The sequence below is a fragment of the Pagrus pagrus genome, assembly GCF_965226575.1.
Source record: "Pagrus pagrus genome assembly, chromosome: 12".
NCBI lineage: Eukaryota > Metazoa > Chordata > Actinopteri > Spariformes > Sparidae > Pagrus > Pagrus pagrus.
In genome coordinates this window covers 7534677-7550324 of record NC_140196.1, presented here as the reverse complement: position 1 = coordinate 7550324, position 15648 = coordinate 7534677, and the positions used below count along the sequence as shown (strand labels likewise).

At 42.6% G+C, this 15648-nt stretch overlaps 3 protein-coding genes across 4 annotated transcripts in view; 1 reads left to right on the top strand and 2 right to left on the bottom strand.

The window, feature by feature from the left end:
* Positions 1–2292: 2292 nt before the first annotated feature.
* On the bottom strand, positions 2293–6956 carry mul2 (mitochondrial E3 ubiquitin protein ligase 2). The gene is made up of 6 exons (XM_084369855.1): positions 6852–6956; positions 4264–4405; positions 3929–4016; positions 3694–3814; positions 3022–3253; positions 2293–2890 (listed from the first exon to the last, which is right to left on the bottom strand). Exons 2-6 carry the CDS (start codon positions 4378–4380, stop codon positions 2375–2377), a joined length of 1074 nt encoding a protein of 357 aa, XP_084225981.1. The 5' UTR covers positions 4381–4405; positions 6852–6956; the 3' UTR covers positions 2293–2374.
* Positions 6957–6976: 20 nt separating this feature from the next.
* Positions 6977–11147, top strand: alg3 (ALG3 alpha-1,3- mannosyltransferase). Its single transcript, XM_084369854.1, has 9 exons — positions 6977–7184; positions 7961–8060; positions 8157–8304; positions 8411–8571; positions 8691–8811; positions 8925–9130; positions 9588–9665; positions 9992–10135; positions 10230–11147. Exons 1-9 carry the CDS (start codon positions 7004–7006, stop codon positions 10408–10410), a joined length of 1320 nt encoding a protein of 439 aa, XP_084225980.1. The 5' UTR covers positions 6977–7003; the 3' UTR covers positions 10411–11147.
* Positions 11148–11199: 52 nt separating this feature from the next.
* Positions 11200–15648, bottom strand: part of vwa5b2 (von Willebrand factor A domain containing 5B2) — a 16768-nt gene continuing 12319 nt past the window's right edge. The window contains exons 16-23 of one of the 2 annotated variants that reach the window (XM_084369845.1): positions 14933–15170; positions 14504–14848; positions 14260–14397; positions 13698–13826; positions 13568–13618; positions 12998–13100; positions 12481–12604; positions 11200–12389 (exon numbers count right to left, since the gene is read on the bottom strand). In XM_084369845.1, the coding sequence (XP_084225971.1) occupies positions 11628–12389; positions 12481–12604; positions 12998–13100; positions 13568–13618; positions 13698–13826; positions 14260–14397; positions 14504–14848; positions 14933–15170 (1890 nt within the window). In that variant the 3' untranslated portion in view covers positions 11200–11627. The remainder of the gene's footprint in view (positions 12390–12480; positions 12605–12997; positions 13101–13567; positions 13619–13697; positions 13827–14259; positions 14398–14503; positions 14849–14932; positions 15171–15648) is intronic. The other variant, XM_084369846.1, reaches the window with a different exon arrangement.

The window sequence follows — 15648 nt, the reverse complement described above, 5'->3', positions numbered from 1 at the left end:
TTATATCATAATGCAGATATAGTGAAATAAGCCTAAACTGAGCCTAAAGTTATTGTGATAATGAGCAAAGACAATGACGACAGAGGGAAGAAATACGTTTTTGTCATGATACAAACTGTGCATATATTCTCTAGAGTTGATTTTAGCCGTGTTTTCACGGCATTCACTGTCCTCCAAGGCCTACGTGAGACCAACCCTATCACTATTTTTACCCGAATGTCTTTTTATCCTCTCAATTATTCAATTAAACTGTAATGAGCACAAACCAAGTGTCGCCGTGTTTTTTTCCCATGCCCTCAGAGGTCTGCCAGTGCTACTGTAATAGTCTGTTCCCCGAGAGCCACAGCTGCTGTTCTGCTGAGAGGGCTCGTGAAGAATTTGTCAAAGTGAACCCTTCTGACCGCTGAGGAAGATTTATGGGATCCTGTGTCTCCCACCTGCTCCTTTTTCCACCCCCCACTCAGGCCCCACGCCTTACTTTTCACCTTGTACCGTCTCCCTTCCCCCCCAACCTCCCCCCCGACATCAGAAGGTGGCTTTTCATCTCTCCGCCCTTTCTCCACTTCTTCTCGCTGCTTGTTAGAGATGACAGAAATAGTAAGCTCGATGACTCACTACACCCGAGTCTTTTCAGACGCCAGGTGCTGTCGAGCATTTGTGCCTATAGAAAAATTAAAAAACCCCATCATGAATTGATTTTCAGACTCCCATGAAGCACGTGTATCTATTCAGGCTTGAGATAGTTTTTTTTTTTTTTTAATGTTTAAGAGGAGCGACAACCATTTTATGTAACAGCTGTTCAGATGTATGTGGATCAGAGATGCAGGCAGGCAGAACACTAACTCTTGAATCATATATGATCCATATATACAGACATAATGAGCAGTATGACATGTCACGAGACTTAAAGGTTTATTATCACTCCAAAAGGTCGGCGATTTAGCACCATGTCTCCGTGACAGTGAGCAAAATACATTACACAAGTGGTTCAAAGAGTGACGATTTATTGATTTCTTCCAATAAACTCAACATTTCACAAACACTGGCTGGTCTGTAGTGCATTAATTACACCTTTACACTAAGCAAAAAATCTGTCTTTATTTCAGTAACTCCCAGTGGCTCAAATATGTAACTGACTGAAAGAGTTTGAAACAAAAACTTAGCTCTTCATGACTGGATAAATACAGTCCAATCAGTCTCAGCAACAGTCTTATAAATTACCAAAGTAAGGCACAAAACAAACATGTAGGAAAATAAACATCTCTATTATATAAATGTACACCCTTTTCCCCCCCGATTTATTCATTTTCCTGTATTTCTCATTTACAATTACAGATAAAAGTTTCTCACTGACAAGTTGGCATGTTCACATTATTCTTATAATTCACGTTTTATTGATACACACAGTATATTCTAAGATTCTGGGGTAAGTACTGAAGTTTAGACCTTTGAGGTGTCAAAGGAGACATATGCTTTTTAGTATTTTTCCTTTCCTTTAGTTCGTTATATTGTTTTTTGTGAATGCAAAAGATCTTGAAAGTTCACACCAACAGAAGCTCCTCTCTCCCACAGAAACACTGCGCCTGAAACACCTCATCAGCAGTCCCGCCTTTAATTCTGTGACTTTGTGACATCACACTACGCCGCACATTCGCATAATTCATTACTATATTCACGATAGAAGTGAAGCTAAATGGAAGCTGGAAACAAGACGGAGCTGGCTCAGGCGTGTGTGAGTTGACCAATCAGAGCTTTATAATCAGTGTGTCGTAAGAAGTGATTTAAAATGTGACGATCTTTGGCAGCGCGTTTGGCCACAGGGGGAGATCAGCTCTGCAATATAAGGAGGTGCAAAACCAGAGAGGCCTTGTATGTAATTAAAATAATTTTAAAATCAATTCTAAAAGACACAGGTAACCAATGTAAAGATGCTTAGATAGGTGTGATGAGGGATTTTTGAGAGAGAATGTATACAGTGAGTTACAGTCGTCAAGGCAAGATTAAATTAAAGCATGGAAAACTTTCTTCAGATCACTGAATGACAGAAATGACTTGAATTTTGCAATATTACGTAGCTGAAAAAAACACGATTGGACATCCTTTTTTTACATGTACGTCTAATTTAAAATCTGAGTGAAATGAAACACCAAGTGCTTTAAGTTGGAGGCGAGTTGACTGAGGAGGTGAATATCAAAGTCCTGATATGGAGCGGGGCAGAGAGGATGACTTCAGGTAGAGGAGCATATAAACCTATTCTAGTAGTAACCCAAAATAAAATAATGAACCTGGAAATGAGCATAATGTGTCTCCTTTAATCTGGTACAGATTGTATGGTGGTTAAATTCCACTGAGGTCATGTGGTCACACAGGTGTGTCAGACGTGGTAGAGAGGCACCACTCTGCTTATGGTCTGTCTACATATGGGGCATCGGTGTTGTGGGAGGGCCTGGTAGCAGCTGTGGCAGCAGCACACGTGTCCACAGTCCAACAGAATACAGTTACGTGGCTGAGAAAGACAAATCACACAGGCATTTTCTATGTGCTCCTCTGCCCCGTCGTGAGGAGCCTCGGGGCCCGTCGCTGGAGCTCGTGCTCTCGGTGCTTCGGCCAGCAGTCTCTCGAATTCCCTCCTCTCCCGCTCCTGCTCCCAGCGAGTTTTTAGCTGGTGGTAGTGGCGTCGACCGATCCAGAAGAGGACCGCCGCTCCCGCCAAAGCAGAGACGATGGCGAGCACCTTCCACAAAACAGTCGTGCTCTCTTGCTCCCCTCGCAGGGTGTCAAAGTCCGTAATGCTCAAGAAGTACTGTGAACCATTGGAGGGAGGTCGAAGATTTAGGGTGCCGTCTGTGTCCAGTGTCAACTCGCCTACGCCTGTAAGGACTGTGCCCACCTGAAACAACAACATCAGTCTTTGTTCATATTTGCCCTCATGATTGACACAACACGATTTATGCTTTGTCAAATGAATTAACTGTTGAGCTATAGATGTTAACAACAACAGTCTCTGATCTAACAACTGACCTTCAGCATTTCCTCGATCTCCAGTTGCCCTTTGAGCTTCTCCCCACTGAGGTACTGTCCTACGATATCAGTCAAGCCGTAATTGACCTGGTGGAACTTCTCGTGGGTGATCTCCATGGGGAATCCAGAGGCCTGCAGAGGGCACAGGACTCTGACCCAGGTATCATTGGATCCCATTAACACAAAAGGCACTGCATTCACTCTCTGGTGCACGACTCGTTCACTGTCCGTCCTGCAACAGGAAGAGGAAGGAACAACGGGTCTTAGTCTACACAAAGGGGCTGCCTCTGTGCTTCATGTATAAATAAAAAAATAAATAAACGTGGAGTTTTATCGGTTGTGGTGATTCTAACTGGACCAACATTGCGTCTTGTTTGTCAACTTTCTCTTATATTACAAAATCAGTTCACTGAAATGTGTTTCTGAAGACATTTTAACTTTACAAGGGTTAGTTTTTACAGTATTTCAGGCGTTGCCAGAGGCTGCGAGTCACGCTGGAAGCCCCTGAATTTCATAAAGTAGTCTTGACCTTAACTTTACGCAAATGTTACCCTTCTCTCTCTCTCCTTGTTTCCTTTCTGCCCCTATATTTTCCACTTTCAAATAAAGGTGAAAATACCAAAAATGATCATGTATGGCATCATAATGCTGCACTCTCAATGGATTTCTCACCAAGAGCGCGTCAGGCCGTTCCACACCAGCCTGTGCTCTTTCAACATGAATTTCTGCAACACTCCGACAGATTCTTTTTGGAAGTGACTCGTAAGAGGCTCGCCCACCGGTCGCACAGGACCTAGACAATATTAGACACACACATCATAAAGAATAACAGGCAAGGATGGTCTATTTATTTTTTCATCTAAAAAATATGATATCAACTCTTGTCAGTATCAGAAAACCTTGTTACCTTCGATAACAGCATACTGTAGACATGCTCCTGGAGTAACTTTCAAGATGTCTTTGAGATTTTTATCTATGGTGAAGTGTGGAGCCTCCTGATGACACAAAACACAGATTTGTTGGTATGCAGTATATGCACTGTAGTAGACAGGCTTCAGGTTTATTTTTTAATTAACTGCAGGGAGGCTTGGACCCCCAAAGGCTTAGCAAGATGAAAAAGAAAAGAATAAAATATGTTTCTGCCACACAATTTTATTTTTCTTCTGAATTTTTGCAATTCAGACAGCAAGAAAACGTAATTATGACAGTATAAAGTTATGTAAAATGATGTTCATTACTAACATCAAGTGTATCCAGTGTCTTCCGGCTCTTCTTATAGAGGTAGTAGCAGATGCCTGAGAGGGTAAAGGTGGCTCCAAGACACACTGCCTCTGGAACGTTCACATGAAATCCATCCATTCCTCCTGGGTCTCCTGTCACCGCCCTAGGAGCAGACCAATAGAAACATACAGTATGATATGTAACAATTCAAGCCGTCTTCTTTAACTAAAACTCCACAGAAGCAAGACTCATCCCGACTTCACTGTGACATACTTTAAGTGTTGATTGATCAGAGGTTACATATTGTGAAGCAGAGTCCCTGCAACATAATGATTCCCTGCCAATTAAACATTACATTACTTACATATAGAAGTATCTTCTTTATATTCATGATGACAAAAATGTGCATGCCGCTGTTTGCATTTACAAAAGCTAGAGCTAAATGCAGTGTGACAGACTCTTCTCAGGGGTGTATAATTCTGCTTGACTAACAGCACTTCATAATGCTCTTAGGAGGTCATCATCAACCCAAAATAAACCCATAAGCCAAAAATAACACATGTAAGCTTATCGTGTTAGGAGTATGCATCATAAAGGCTCACTGGCATAGGCCCAAGTCTGTTGTCAACAAACATGAGCAGTTACATCAGTCACTGCAAGATGCAAACAATTTCATTAAAGTGACAAACACAGCTTGAAATAAATAAAGCAAAGTAATACATGTACACTTTTACATGTGTGCATGTTTAGCAGACAGATAAGAAATTGTGAGGCACAAACGGGCTAGGACTTAAACAGCACGAACAAACCTAATTTGTGAGATAAAACTAAGAGACAACTTATTTCTGTGGCAGCTGACACCATTAATATAACTCAAACTTTAACTATCTTATTATAACTAATGTGAAGGTTTGTTGGTGGTGACTGGACTATTCTTGGTGGCAAAGAGACAGCAGGATGGAGAAGGCTAACTTATCAAACAGTGTTTTACTGTTTTCCATAAAAGATTCAACAGGTCACTGTAACTGCATGTAAATATGCAAATAAGAGTTGTATAAACATGACTCTGCAAATAGTCAGCTGTGTCTAAATATATCTTTAGAAAATCAATGCTAACCTATGAACCAATTTAACTTCTGAAATACATGAATTAGCTTGAGTTCTGAAGATTACATAACTTTTAGCATTTGAATTCCTAGCAAAGCAGCAGTCACAGTTTAAAGTCCATATGACAGTGTTTGTTTAAAGTGCCATTATAAATTGGTAAAAATATACTGAAAGTTCAGTGTACCACTTGTCACAGTTGCTTTAAAATATTGGATAGCTAAAATTAGCTGCTAGCCGGGAAACCAGACGTGACCTCTAGGGTCCCTTAAAGGGACAGTATGTATTTTGGAGAAGAAATTCAAACTCAGAATTTAATATTTACAATATTAATGGGGTAATAATACAAACTCTGAAATATTTATTTTTTCCATAACTGAATAAACAAGCTGTTCTCAGAGGAAAATAGGGTCCCCAGAACGCTGTTTGAAGATAGAAAGGAGGCAGGGTCCGCCACATATAAACAAAGTAAAACAGTATGAAACTGTGTTGTCCTTGAAAGTCTGTTTATTCAGTTTAAACCAAGAGAGTTTGTTTATTTTGTTTGATTATAGGCATTAAAGATCAGTCAAGGGAGATCTTTCTCTTCTTAATGCATTTTTTCCCCAAAAACTACAGAGTGCATGCTTTTCTGGGTTTTTCTATTTATTTTTTTTTTTTTTTACATTGTTTTAGCTAACCATATGAGCAAAAATAATGTAACTATAAGCATGTATTCAGTAGGTTTTGATAGTCAGGTATGATTAATAATAAATCATCCTTGATTTGTTTACAGGTTTTGAGGTAAGTAATAATACAACACAGTACAGTACAGTACCATGATACATAGCACAGTAAGATCATCATATCTCACTGACAAACACCTATGTGTATTATCAAAAAACACGAGCAACGTCATCAGACATTGAATATGACACATATACATCAAACGCTTGGGTATCATGAGTTTACTGCTTGAACTGATGAACTGTCAGGTGTCTAACATGTAGTTAGCTTACTAACCTGCTGGTATTCACATTCAGAATATGACCGGAAATGCCATCAGGACTGGTTGGTAAGCATTAATCAAAATGCAGTTTATGTATTTTTTGTAAAATGGGATTAACTAGCTAGCTTTTAGCACTATTTCACACAGATAGCTAAGATGCAACCACATTGTTGGAACTTAGCATTTGAATTCTTAGCAAAGCAGCAGTCACAGCTTAAAGTCAATGCTACTGTGTCAGTTCATACCGCTATTGAAATTGGTAACAACACGCTTACGTCCATTGTCTATGCTGTGAGTGTGCCCCTTGTCACAAAACGTGTTCAGCGATATTACTTTCTTTAAAACATTAGCGAGCCGGCTAGCGTGGCTATTGCAGCTGTGAAACCACTGGTGACCTCTAAACGTTTATTTTACGACTTTACGTGAACTCACCATCTGAGCAAACATAATTAATGTCTAACAGTATTCATGTCCTAACCGCCCAGCACGGTAAAAAATAAACCTGTGGCTGTTTTACCTGTCAGAAAAACAAATCCCTCAAGTTGACATCTTCGCTGCAAGTGGCGTCCATATCACGTGACGTATTCGTCAGGAAGTCGATGCGTCACGTGACGAAGCCTTTCTGCGCATGTCCGTTGCGGTTCTTCTCCACGTCGCTGCTCCTCCGACATGGCAGGAGGTGTGCGGAGAAGGTCTCCCGGTGCCCCGTCCCCTCTGTGGGGGAAACTCCACACGCTGTGGCAGGACAAACATCTGGTCTTGTTCAAGACGGAATACACGCTGCTGGTCGTTTCGGTGTTGTGGTTCCTGGAGATCGGGTTCAATGTGTGGGTCATACAAAAAGTAGCGTGTAAGTAGCCGCGTTGCTAGTTAGCATGCTACGGTGTTTTGTCGTTCCTTTGAACGTGTCTGGACGCTAAGTAGCTAGCGTTAGCAAACCTACCAACTTCCACTGCCACCTGTCAAACGGAATTCACTGCCCTTGCATGACCACATACAAGCGTCTGTTCCGTGTCAGTGTTAACTGGTATTCATTATTTTCAGCAACTGCTAGCTTAAAAAACTAAATGCAGCCGAAAATGTTGTTTTTGTTGACAATGCTGAAAACTTCTAGAAGCGTGTTATTGCTCACTGATCACCTAGCTTATGTATATATCAAGCATTAGTTTGTGTTTTCTCATCATACAGAGTTTTGATAATCCATATTATATTATTGTGTGTTTCTAATGTAAGGCTCAATAATTATTTTTAATAAATCGATTAATAGTATAGCTAAAATACAAAAGACAGAAAATGTCAAGAAATTCCTATTAAACAGCCAAAAAAAACCCCAAAGTTATATTAATTTATAGTGATTTAAAACCCTTTTTAAAAACTGTTTTTTCCTTGAGAACTGACCAGCATCAATCCAGCAATCAATTATATTTATTTAAGATGGCTAAATTTATTGCAATTAAGTGGATTAACAGTAAATTGGCAGACATAAGCAAATGATAGTTGTTTTAATCGATTCTGATCCAAGATGTGCCTCAGGAAAAACATACACATTGTTGATAATAGATAAATAACAGCACTGAGAATGTGAACATGATCATCATGACCACTGATTTATGTTCTTCACCCCAGACACTGAGATAGACTGGAAAGCCTACATGGATGAAGTGGAGGGAGTCATCAATGGTACTTACGACTATACTCAGCTTAAAGGAGACACCGGCCCCTTGGTGTGAGTTTCAAATTCTTTTTTAGCGATACAGATCTCTGAATCTTGTCATCGGATGCAATTTTTAGTGCAGGATAAATGAGTTCCTTGTCGTTGCAGGTACCCGGCTGGCTTTGTCTACATCTTCACAGCTCTCTACTACATCACCAGCCACGGGGTGAACATCCGTCTGGGCCAGTACCTTTTTGCCGTTTTCTACCTCATCACACTGCTGCTTGTCTTCAGGATATACAACCGCACTAAGAAGGTCGGTCTGTGTGACAATAGCCTTTTACCAAAGAGTTTACTTGTTGCTGTAATTTCCCTTTATTGCCATAATTCTCTGTGTTTATTCCTTTGATTATTTTTCCCAGGTTCCTCCATATGTGTTCTTCTTTGTGTGCTGTGCTTCTTATCGGATCCACTCCATCTTTGTGCTGCGCCTCTTCAACGACCCGGTGGCCATGATGCTGCTGTTTGCAGCCGTCAACCTCTTCATGGATGGACACTGGACTCTAGGCTGCGGCCTTTACAGGCAAGTCTGGACTCCTTAACAGCACAATGCAGCTTTTCATGTGATGCCTTTCAGAGGTCATCTTTTGGCGATTTGTGACATGATGAAATTACAACTCAATCTTCCTCTCTTTCTGACAGTTTAGCAGTGTCTGTGAAAATGAATGTGCTACTTTTTGCTCCCGGGCTGCTCTTCCTCCTCCTGTCAGAGTTTGGTCTAATCCGAACCATCCCCAAACTTTCTCTGTGTGCAGCCATACAGGTACATATTCCATCTGATTATAAAACCAGGCATAATTTTGCACAAATATATTTTTAAATGTTATTCAGCATTGCCAAGTATCATCTCTAAATGAATCTGTCTTGATGTTGCAGCTTTTGCTGGGTTTGCCTTTCCTCCTGGAGAATCCCGTTGGTTACTTGAGCCGGGCGTTTGATCTCGGCCGTCAGTTTATGTTCAAGTGGACGGTCAACTGGCGCTTCCTGCCAGAATGGCTCTTCTTGAATCGGTACTTCCACTTAGTCCTGCTGGCTGCCCACCTGCTCACCCTGCTGCTCTTTGCTCTCCGCCATTGGAAGAGGTGAGACTGACTTTGGCTGTGCCAAGGTTACTGTTGGCATAGTTGGAGAGGAGCTCGAATAAATCACGGGTGTTAAAATTGTGCCAATTTTTGTTCTGCGGCACCAAAGGGGGTTGGCTCATTCAGGGACATCTGACGTATTAGGATTGTTTTAATAATGGATTCAGAAGCCGGAGCTGCCTATCTGTGATGCCGTGGAAACAGTGTTTTGCCTGCCACCATATTGCTTCTTAAACAGCATGACGTGACCGCAGACAATGCAACAAGCTGTCACGGAGAACTGCAAAAAGTGATGCTGCACACATTTAAAGGTGTCATTCGTCAATGATTTTGACAAAAAGACTTGTTACAGTTGAAGAAGGTGTAAAAAAACATGTGCGATATTGCTTGGATTTTATTCATGGAGGTGGAATTGCAAATTTCTTTTTAGAAAAGTAACAATTATGTCTCTCACCAGGCCAGGAGAAAGCATCTTCGACCTCCTCAAGGAGCCAGGGAAGAGGAAAATCCCTCCTCAGAAAAACTCTGTCGATCATATCCTTTGAATCTGCTCTTATCTGTAGAATATTGTTCCTTAAAAGCATTATATGCAACAATTCCACATAAATGACTGGATATGTTATATATTTTTTATAAGTACTTGAAAACATAGTTTTATCCAAGATAGCAGTGAGATTCATTTGGTCACACGTCGCAACAGAAATGACATACTGTGCATTCAAAAGGCAAATTTGTATTGTAATCAACACTCTAACATCTGCTGCTAGATGTCAAATATAAATTGGTTAAACATGTCAGAGTATATTAATGACGTTCCTAGTATTCGCTGGTCTTTGTATCAAACCTTAACAGACAATCACAGATTGTACTGATTCTGTTCACCTCTAACTTCATTGGTATGTGCTTCAGCCGCTCGTTGCACTACCAGTTCTACGTCTGGTACTTCCACACGCTGCCCTACCTGCTCTGGAGTGGAGGAGTCAAGAAGCTGGCCCACCTGCTCAGGTAAGACGGAGTCTAAGTACTAAACTACAACTTCCATTCCCAACACTCAATCAGGTATTAATGCCATGTTTTCTTGTTTCTGTTTTGTGTTCAGGGTCCTGATCCTGGGTCTGATCGAGCTTTCGTGGAACACCTACCCCTCCACTAACAGCAGCTCGGCCGCCCTCCACGTCTGTCACCTGATCATCCTCCTCTGTCTGTGGCTGGCTCCGCCCCTGCCCCCAGCTCCAGCGGAAACCCAAGACGATACGCCCGCCAAAGACAAACGCCAGTGAGCCGCAGCCTGATCGGACCAGTCGTAGTTAGTCTAATCAGCTGTCTCAACCTTCCTTCCCTCTTTTGATCCTCACAACACTGGTGCAGAGGGAGGTCACAGGGGCAGACTGTTTCAATACAAGGAGCCATCCGATGCTTCTCATCTCAGCTTACTGCTAAAAGTGAAGGAAGCTAATGTGTGGGTGCAGTCTGCAGACCTACACCATAACGGGCTTGCAGTTGAAGAGATGAAAAGAGAAAGGAAATGTGAATTCTCAGGTTTCATTTTCAGATAGCTAAAGAACGGTGGAGTAAAGCGCGAGGAGGAAATTGTGAATGTTATGCTGTTTTGAAAGAATTTGTTACATAGATTATAGTATTTCTACATATTATGTTAAAACTGCACTCTGCCCATATTTCAACTGGCCTCATCATTTTTCATGGTGCACAAATTATTTCACACATTGTATTAAAAATTAAGTATATTGAAGATGTGATGCAGAACTCAAACTTGGCACCCAAAGCTTTACATGAATGGCATTAATAGCATTTTTGCTTTTCCATTGATTGTATAATTTTACACAAATGTGTAAAACTAAGCTGTAGACAATCAGGTCTGATTTGTGAAGTCATTTGTTATTTTTTCTGTTGTCTCTCATCACACTCATCAGCACATAAGTAGATTTAATGTGAGATATTTGCAGTAGAATGAGGCAACAAAAGTTTTATATTAAACAGAGATGCCACTTAAACTCGATGCTGTGTTTTTCTTCTGCTGTTTGTTTTTGTTACACATTACAACAAATGACTGATTTCCACTATTTATTTTTTTATTTTCCCAACAATAATTCCATCACTTAAAGTAATGTCTCATTAGTTTATCAAATAATCATCCTGATAATTAAATCTTACAAACCCTTAAGCACTCACTAATTGTGATTATACATGGTAAAGTAATACACTACACTGACTACATACCGACTACAAAAAGCCCATTCAGATGGTCAAGGCATTCTTGTGATTGCATAAAGCATATTTATAGTAAAAGGCCACTTGGTCAATGCCATGTAAAGGGTGTTGTTGTCACATAAATATAAATATTTCATGTACAACTTAATATTAGAGTGAACTTGGCACTGGGATGGAGTATTAGTCGATGATAAAATACAGGATTTTCTCCTAAGGAGTCACTATCACAATCAGTAGATCTGGCTCAGTTTCCTCAGAGATCACTCTCTCACATATTATTGGGGTTATAACACAGCATGTTCAGCTTGATGTTCTCGTCCCAGTGGCGCAGCAGCAGGAACAGCTGCCTGGCGGCGCCCTTCAGACCTGCCAGGTCCACTCCCTCAGGCAGCTCCTGACAGCGCAGCCAGAAGTCTGCTTTTGCTGCCACCAGCTCCCACTCCATGAAGAAACCGGCACAGCGGTGCTCGAGCCAGGCTAGAGCCACAGCTGTGGCCCAGCTCGAGCCCTCCAGGTCCTCTTGAGCTAAATGGCTGCTCCCCTGGAGGTCAGCTGGCTCTCCTGAAGAGCCTTCACACACGTCTGTCTCTGATCCGCGACCACTATCAGCCTGGCCGTGGCTCTGGCTAGGTGAGGGGCCGACAGATAGCTCCAGGGAGCCTTCCTCAGAGCTGGGGAGGTCAGGGGGTGAGGTGACAGGGTCTCGGTCAGAAAGGTGTCTCCGTCGAAGCCTTGCTTCCAGCATCAGGGGAGTGTCGTCTGGAGTGTGGTGGAAAGGGGGCGCGGTTGGTTTGGCGAGGGAGCAGGCAGAAGGAGAGAAGGTGACGTGGTGACTAGTGGGGACACCAGAAGGTTTGGCAGAGGTGGATAAAGATGGAGCACTGGGAGATGTGCAGCGGAAGGGTGGGCTGAGGCTGCGGCGGTGGAGGCTGTAGGGTGATGCCCTCTTCAGGCGGTCTAGAGGGATCTGGACACAGTCGGAGTAGATCTCTGTCAGAAGAAAAGCTCCTGATGCCAGCTGCAGACGCACCTGTTTAGACATTATATAGACATAAATTAATGAATGAGTTTGCACGCTTGTGTGTACTTAAGTATTTATGTTGTGAGTCTACACAGCTCACCAGGGGGAGATAGTCTGGAGCTTCTGTTTCAGGTTGTTTCTCAGTCTCTGCAGACAGACAGTGGGACTTGAGAGGAACCTGCTTTCCTGATGAAATAGAGGACCTGAGTCTGCCCAGTGGAAATCTGGAATATACAGTATAAAAAGAGAGTATATATCGAATATATATATAATATATATATAATATATATTTGTATGTGGACCTAAGCAACAATTCATTCAACACTGCAACAAAGGAGATGGGGCAGTAGTTTTAAAAGCAACTTGAAACAATAACAGACTCTCAAAGAGGCCAAAATATCTGTGACCAAAATGCAGATGCATCACTCAGAAAGCAGCTAAAATAAATAATCTGTACAGGGGATCAGTCTCAAAAATGCAAACATAGTATGCCACACAGACAGAGTGCTTTAACAAAGAGGAACAGCACCACACTTTAAGACTAATCAGCTGGGGATTGATTGACATACATGTGATGCCCCACTAACAAGCATAATAATTTCACTTAATAGTCTTACCTGGTGCCAAAGAAGCTCTCCATTGACTTGCTCTCGATCGATCGCTGTGACCGAGTGCACGGGGTGCCTGCTATCACCGGGGCTGTCGCGCTGCCCCCTAGACCTGAGACAGCAGTGTGGAATAATAAACAGTGTTTTAGTTTCCCCAGCACAGTGATGAAGTGATGTTCTCTGGCTGTGTTTAAAGGCTCAATTCACCCTTTACATGATAGAGAAAGTTATTTGTGAAGAAATAGTCTCTTTAAAAATAGCTACAGTGTGTTTTGTGGATTTCTGGAAAGAAATCTTGCTATTGAAGTTTTATCCACGGGAAAAAAATGAGACTGGCATCTCAAAACCTTGGTTAATAGGTGAGAAAAAGTGGATTTTTTTTGTAATTTGTGTGAATTGATCCTTTAAGAACCACCTCAGGGGGTTTCTGATGTGTATAATCAAGCCGGCGGAGAGCAGCTCTCTACCCACACAGACTCAGCTCGAGTTCTGACCTGGCATTCTGGTCAGACGCCTCAAACCTTGAGACTACACTGACACTACAACGTTTACACGGGTCGAGACGACAGCAATACTTACTAGAGTCCCAGGATGTAAGGCTACAGGGTGAGGCAGGAGTGTCATCTCTGTCTGAGAGATACAAAGATTGATGATGACCTAAAGTCTTGACAACAGAAATGGGTGGTGGTTATCATTCAGTCTGTTCTACCTGTAGAGTTCCAGGTGTCCTCGATGTCTTCGCTGTCTCTGCTGGTGCGTCGTCTGCCCAAACCGACAGAATAGGCCCTCTGTCTGCGACTACCTGACTGGGCGATCCGTCTGTTCCCCAAATGCAACCCTACACACACAGAACACAAAAGCAGACTAAAACGGGGAATTCAAATGGTAACCTTAACACCGACATTAAACAATTATTACTTCAGGATGGACAGGACTCCTCATTTACCCCGCGTGGCAGCTGGATTTGCAAGATCTCTAAAGTTAAGCAAGGATCCATCTTGCCAGGCTTCAAACTATGTGCATGTGGCCCAAACACAGTGGTTCTGACCAATCAGCGTCCTATTACACACTAGCAGCTATGGGTGTGGTTTAGGTGTGCCAACAGGCGACAATGACTGCTCTTAAAGGGGTAAGCGTAGCTGCTATTGTATTGTAAAAATGCCCTTTTTTAAAATAGATTCCAAGGAACACTTCTCTGTGTAACAAACCACCACAAGTAAACCAAACTTCATGTGTACAATTGCTGTGTGTGAGTCGGTAGTGAGCCCCACCTGTGTTTTGGACGTCCATGCTGTCTGGGAGGCCTTTGTTGGAGTTGCTATCAGTGCTAGTGAAAGCTGTGTACATGCAAATGATGTTACAGTGCTTACTGGTCTGGATCGCCTTCATGCGGTATCGCTTAGCTGAACCTAGGAAACAGTGAAGGGTAGACAGTATGTCTATAGTATTACTTAAGACAACTGTCAATCACCATGACTTTAAGTAACCATCAATCAATGAATCGATCAGCCTCACCATGTCCACTCTCGCTCTCCTTCTCTGCCATTTTCTCAAAGTCCCTTATAACAGAGCGTGCAGTCAGTTGGTGAATAATCTCCTCCCATTGCTCGCCTCCTCTTCCGTCTTCCCCTCCTCGTCCCCCACATCCCTCGATCACTGGTGACTCCTGGCTCTCAGGGGTCCAGAGGTGCCCCAGGTCCACAGTGACCTCCCAGGACACAGGTCTGCCGCTCAGCAGGCCGTGAATGAGCGAGCGGCACTGCCCTGGCAGGGGATCATCAGGTGGCGCAGCATTAAAGAGGTACTCTGGGTCTGTGAAGCTGTCCCAGTCCAGAGGAGAGGCGGGGAACAGGAGTCCATCTGAGGGTCAAAGTGAGGAAGAGAGGGAGATAGGAATCTGTTGAAGGCAAAACAGGAAGGACTCCTGCTTTTCTTAAGACTTACTTGAGTCGGTGAGGCTCCTTCGAGACAGTGTCCCTCTTGATGGGGGCTTTGTCTCTCCGTCGCTTTCGTCCAGCCTCCCTCCCAGTGTTTGGTCGAAGGAGACCCTCTCCAGAGCTCTCCTGAGGCGATGCATCTCCAGCTCTCCCTGAGGGGACGAGAAACTCCGTGCTGCCATGGTTGAACGGGCCAGCGCTTTGTGTCTCCTACGACACTCCTCAGGTCCATCCAGACGCCCACTCTGGATGTAAAAGAAGGAAATAATACAAGTTTCAATAGTATGCATTTTTAATTTGTGTGTATTTACTCAAGTACTGTACTTTGGTATAATTTTGAGGTACTTGTGTATTTACATTTCCTGCTGCTTTATACGGTACAGTACTTCTGTTGTGTGTCCTCAGTACTTTGCCTCACCTTGGCTAAAGCGCTACATCAGTTCCGGACGTACAATCTTTTCCAGAACACTTTTCAACAACCCCCAATAATGACTGTCGAGTAGGAGCAACAAAGCTAGAGGTTGCAGCCCTCTCTCCAAAAACAACATGTCTTGTGGCTTTATTGTGCTCTGGTGCAGTGTGTTGGTGGGGAAATTGGCATCTTTCATTTTCTACAATAGGTTGTTCCCACTACTATTGTTACAATCTGTCACAAAGTAGTGGGAAGAGAGAAAAAACAATTCACAGGACTGATAGATGAAAACATTTCCTGCTGTCAAACAT

Bases quoted from the DNA above. Each gene is read 5' to 3' on its own strand.
- mul2 (XM_084369855.1), bottom strand. From the start codon at position 4,380: ATGGATGGATTTCATGTGAACGTTCCAGAGGCAGTGTGTCTTGGAGCC. The intron at 3,815-3,928 runs GTAACAAGGTTT...AATATTGTCTAG, and splicing joins ACAGTATGCTGTTATCGAAG to GTCCTGTGCGACCGGTGGGC. The intron at 2,891-3,021 runs GTCAGTTGTTAG...TTGTTGTTTCAG, and splicing joins AGATCGAGGAAATGCTGAAG to GTGGGCACAGTCCTTACAGG.
- alg3 (XM_084369854.1), top strand. From the start codon at position 7,004: ATGGCAGGAGGTGTGCGGAGAAGGTCTCCCGGTGCCCCGTCCCCTCTG. The intron at 8,812-8,924 runs GTACATATTCCA...TTGATGTTGCAG, and splicing joins CTCTGTGTGCAGCCATACAG to CTTTTGCTGGGTTTGCCTTT. The intron at 9,131-9,587 runs GTGAGACTGACT...GTCTCTCACCAG, and splicing joins GCTCTCCGCCATTGGAAGAG to GCCAGGAGAAAGCATCTTCG.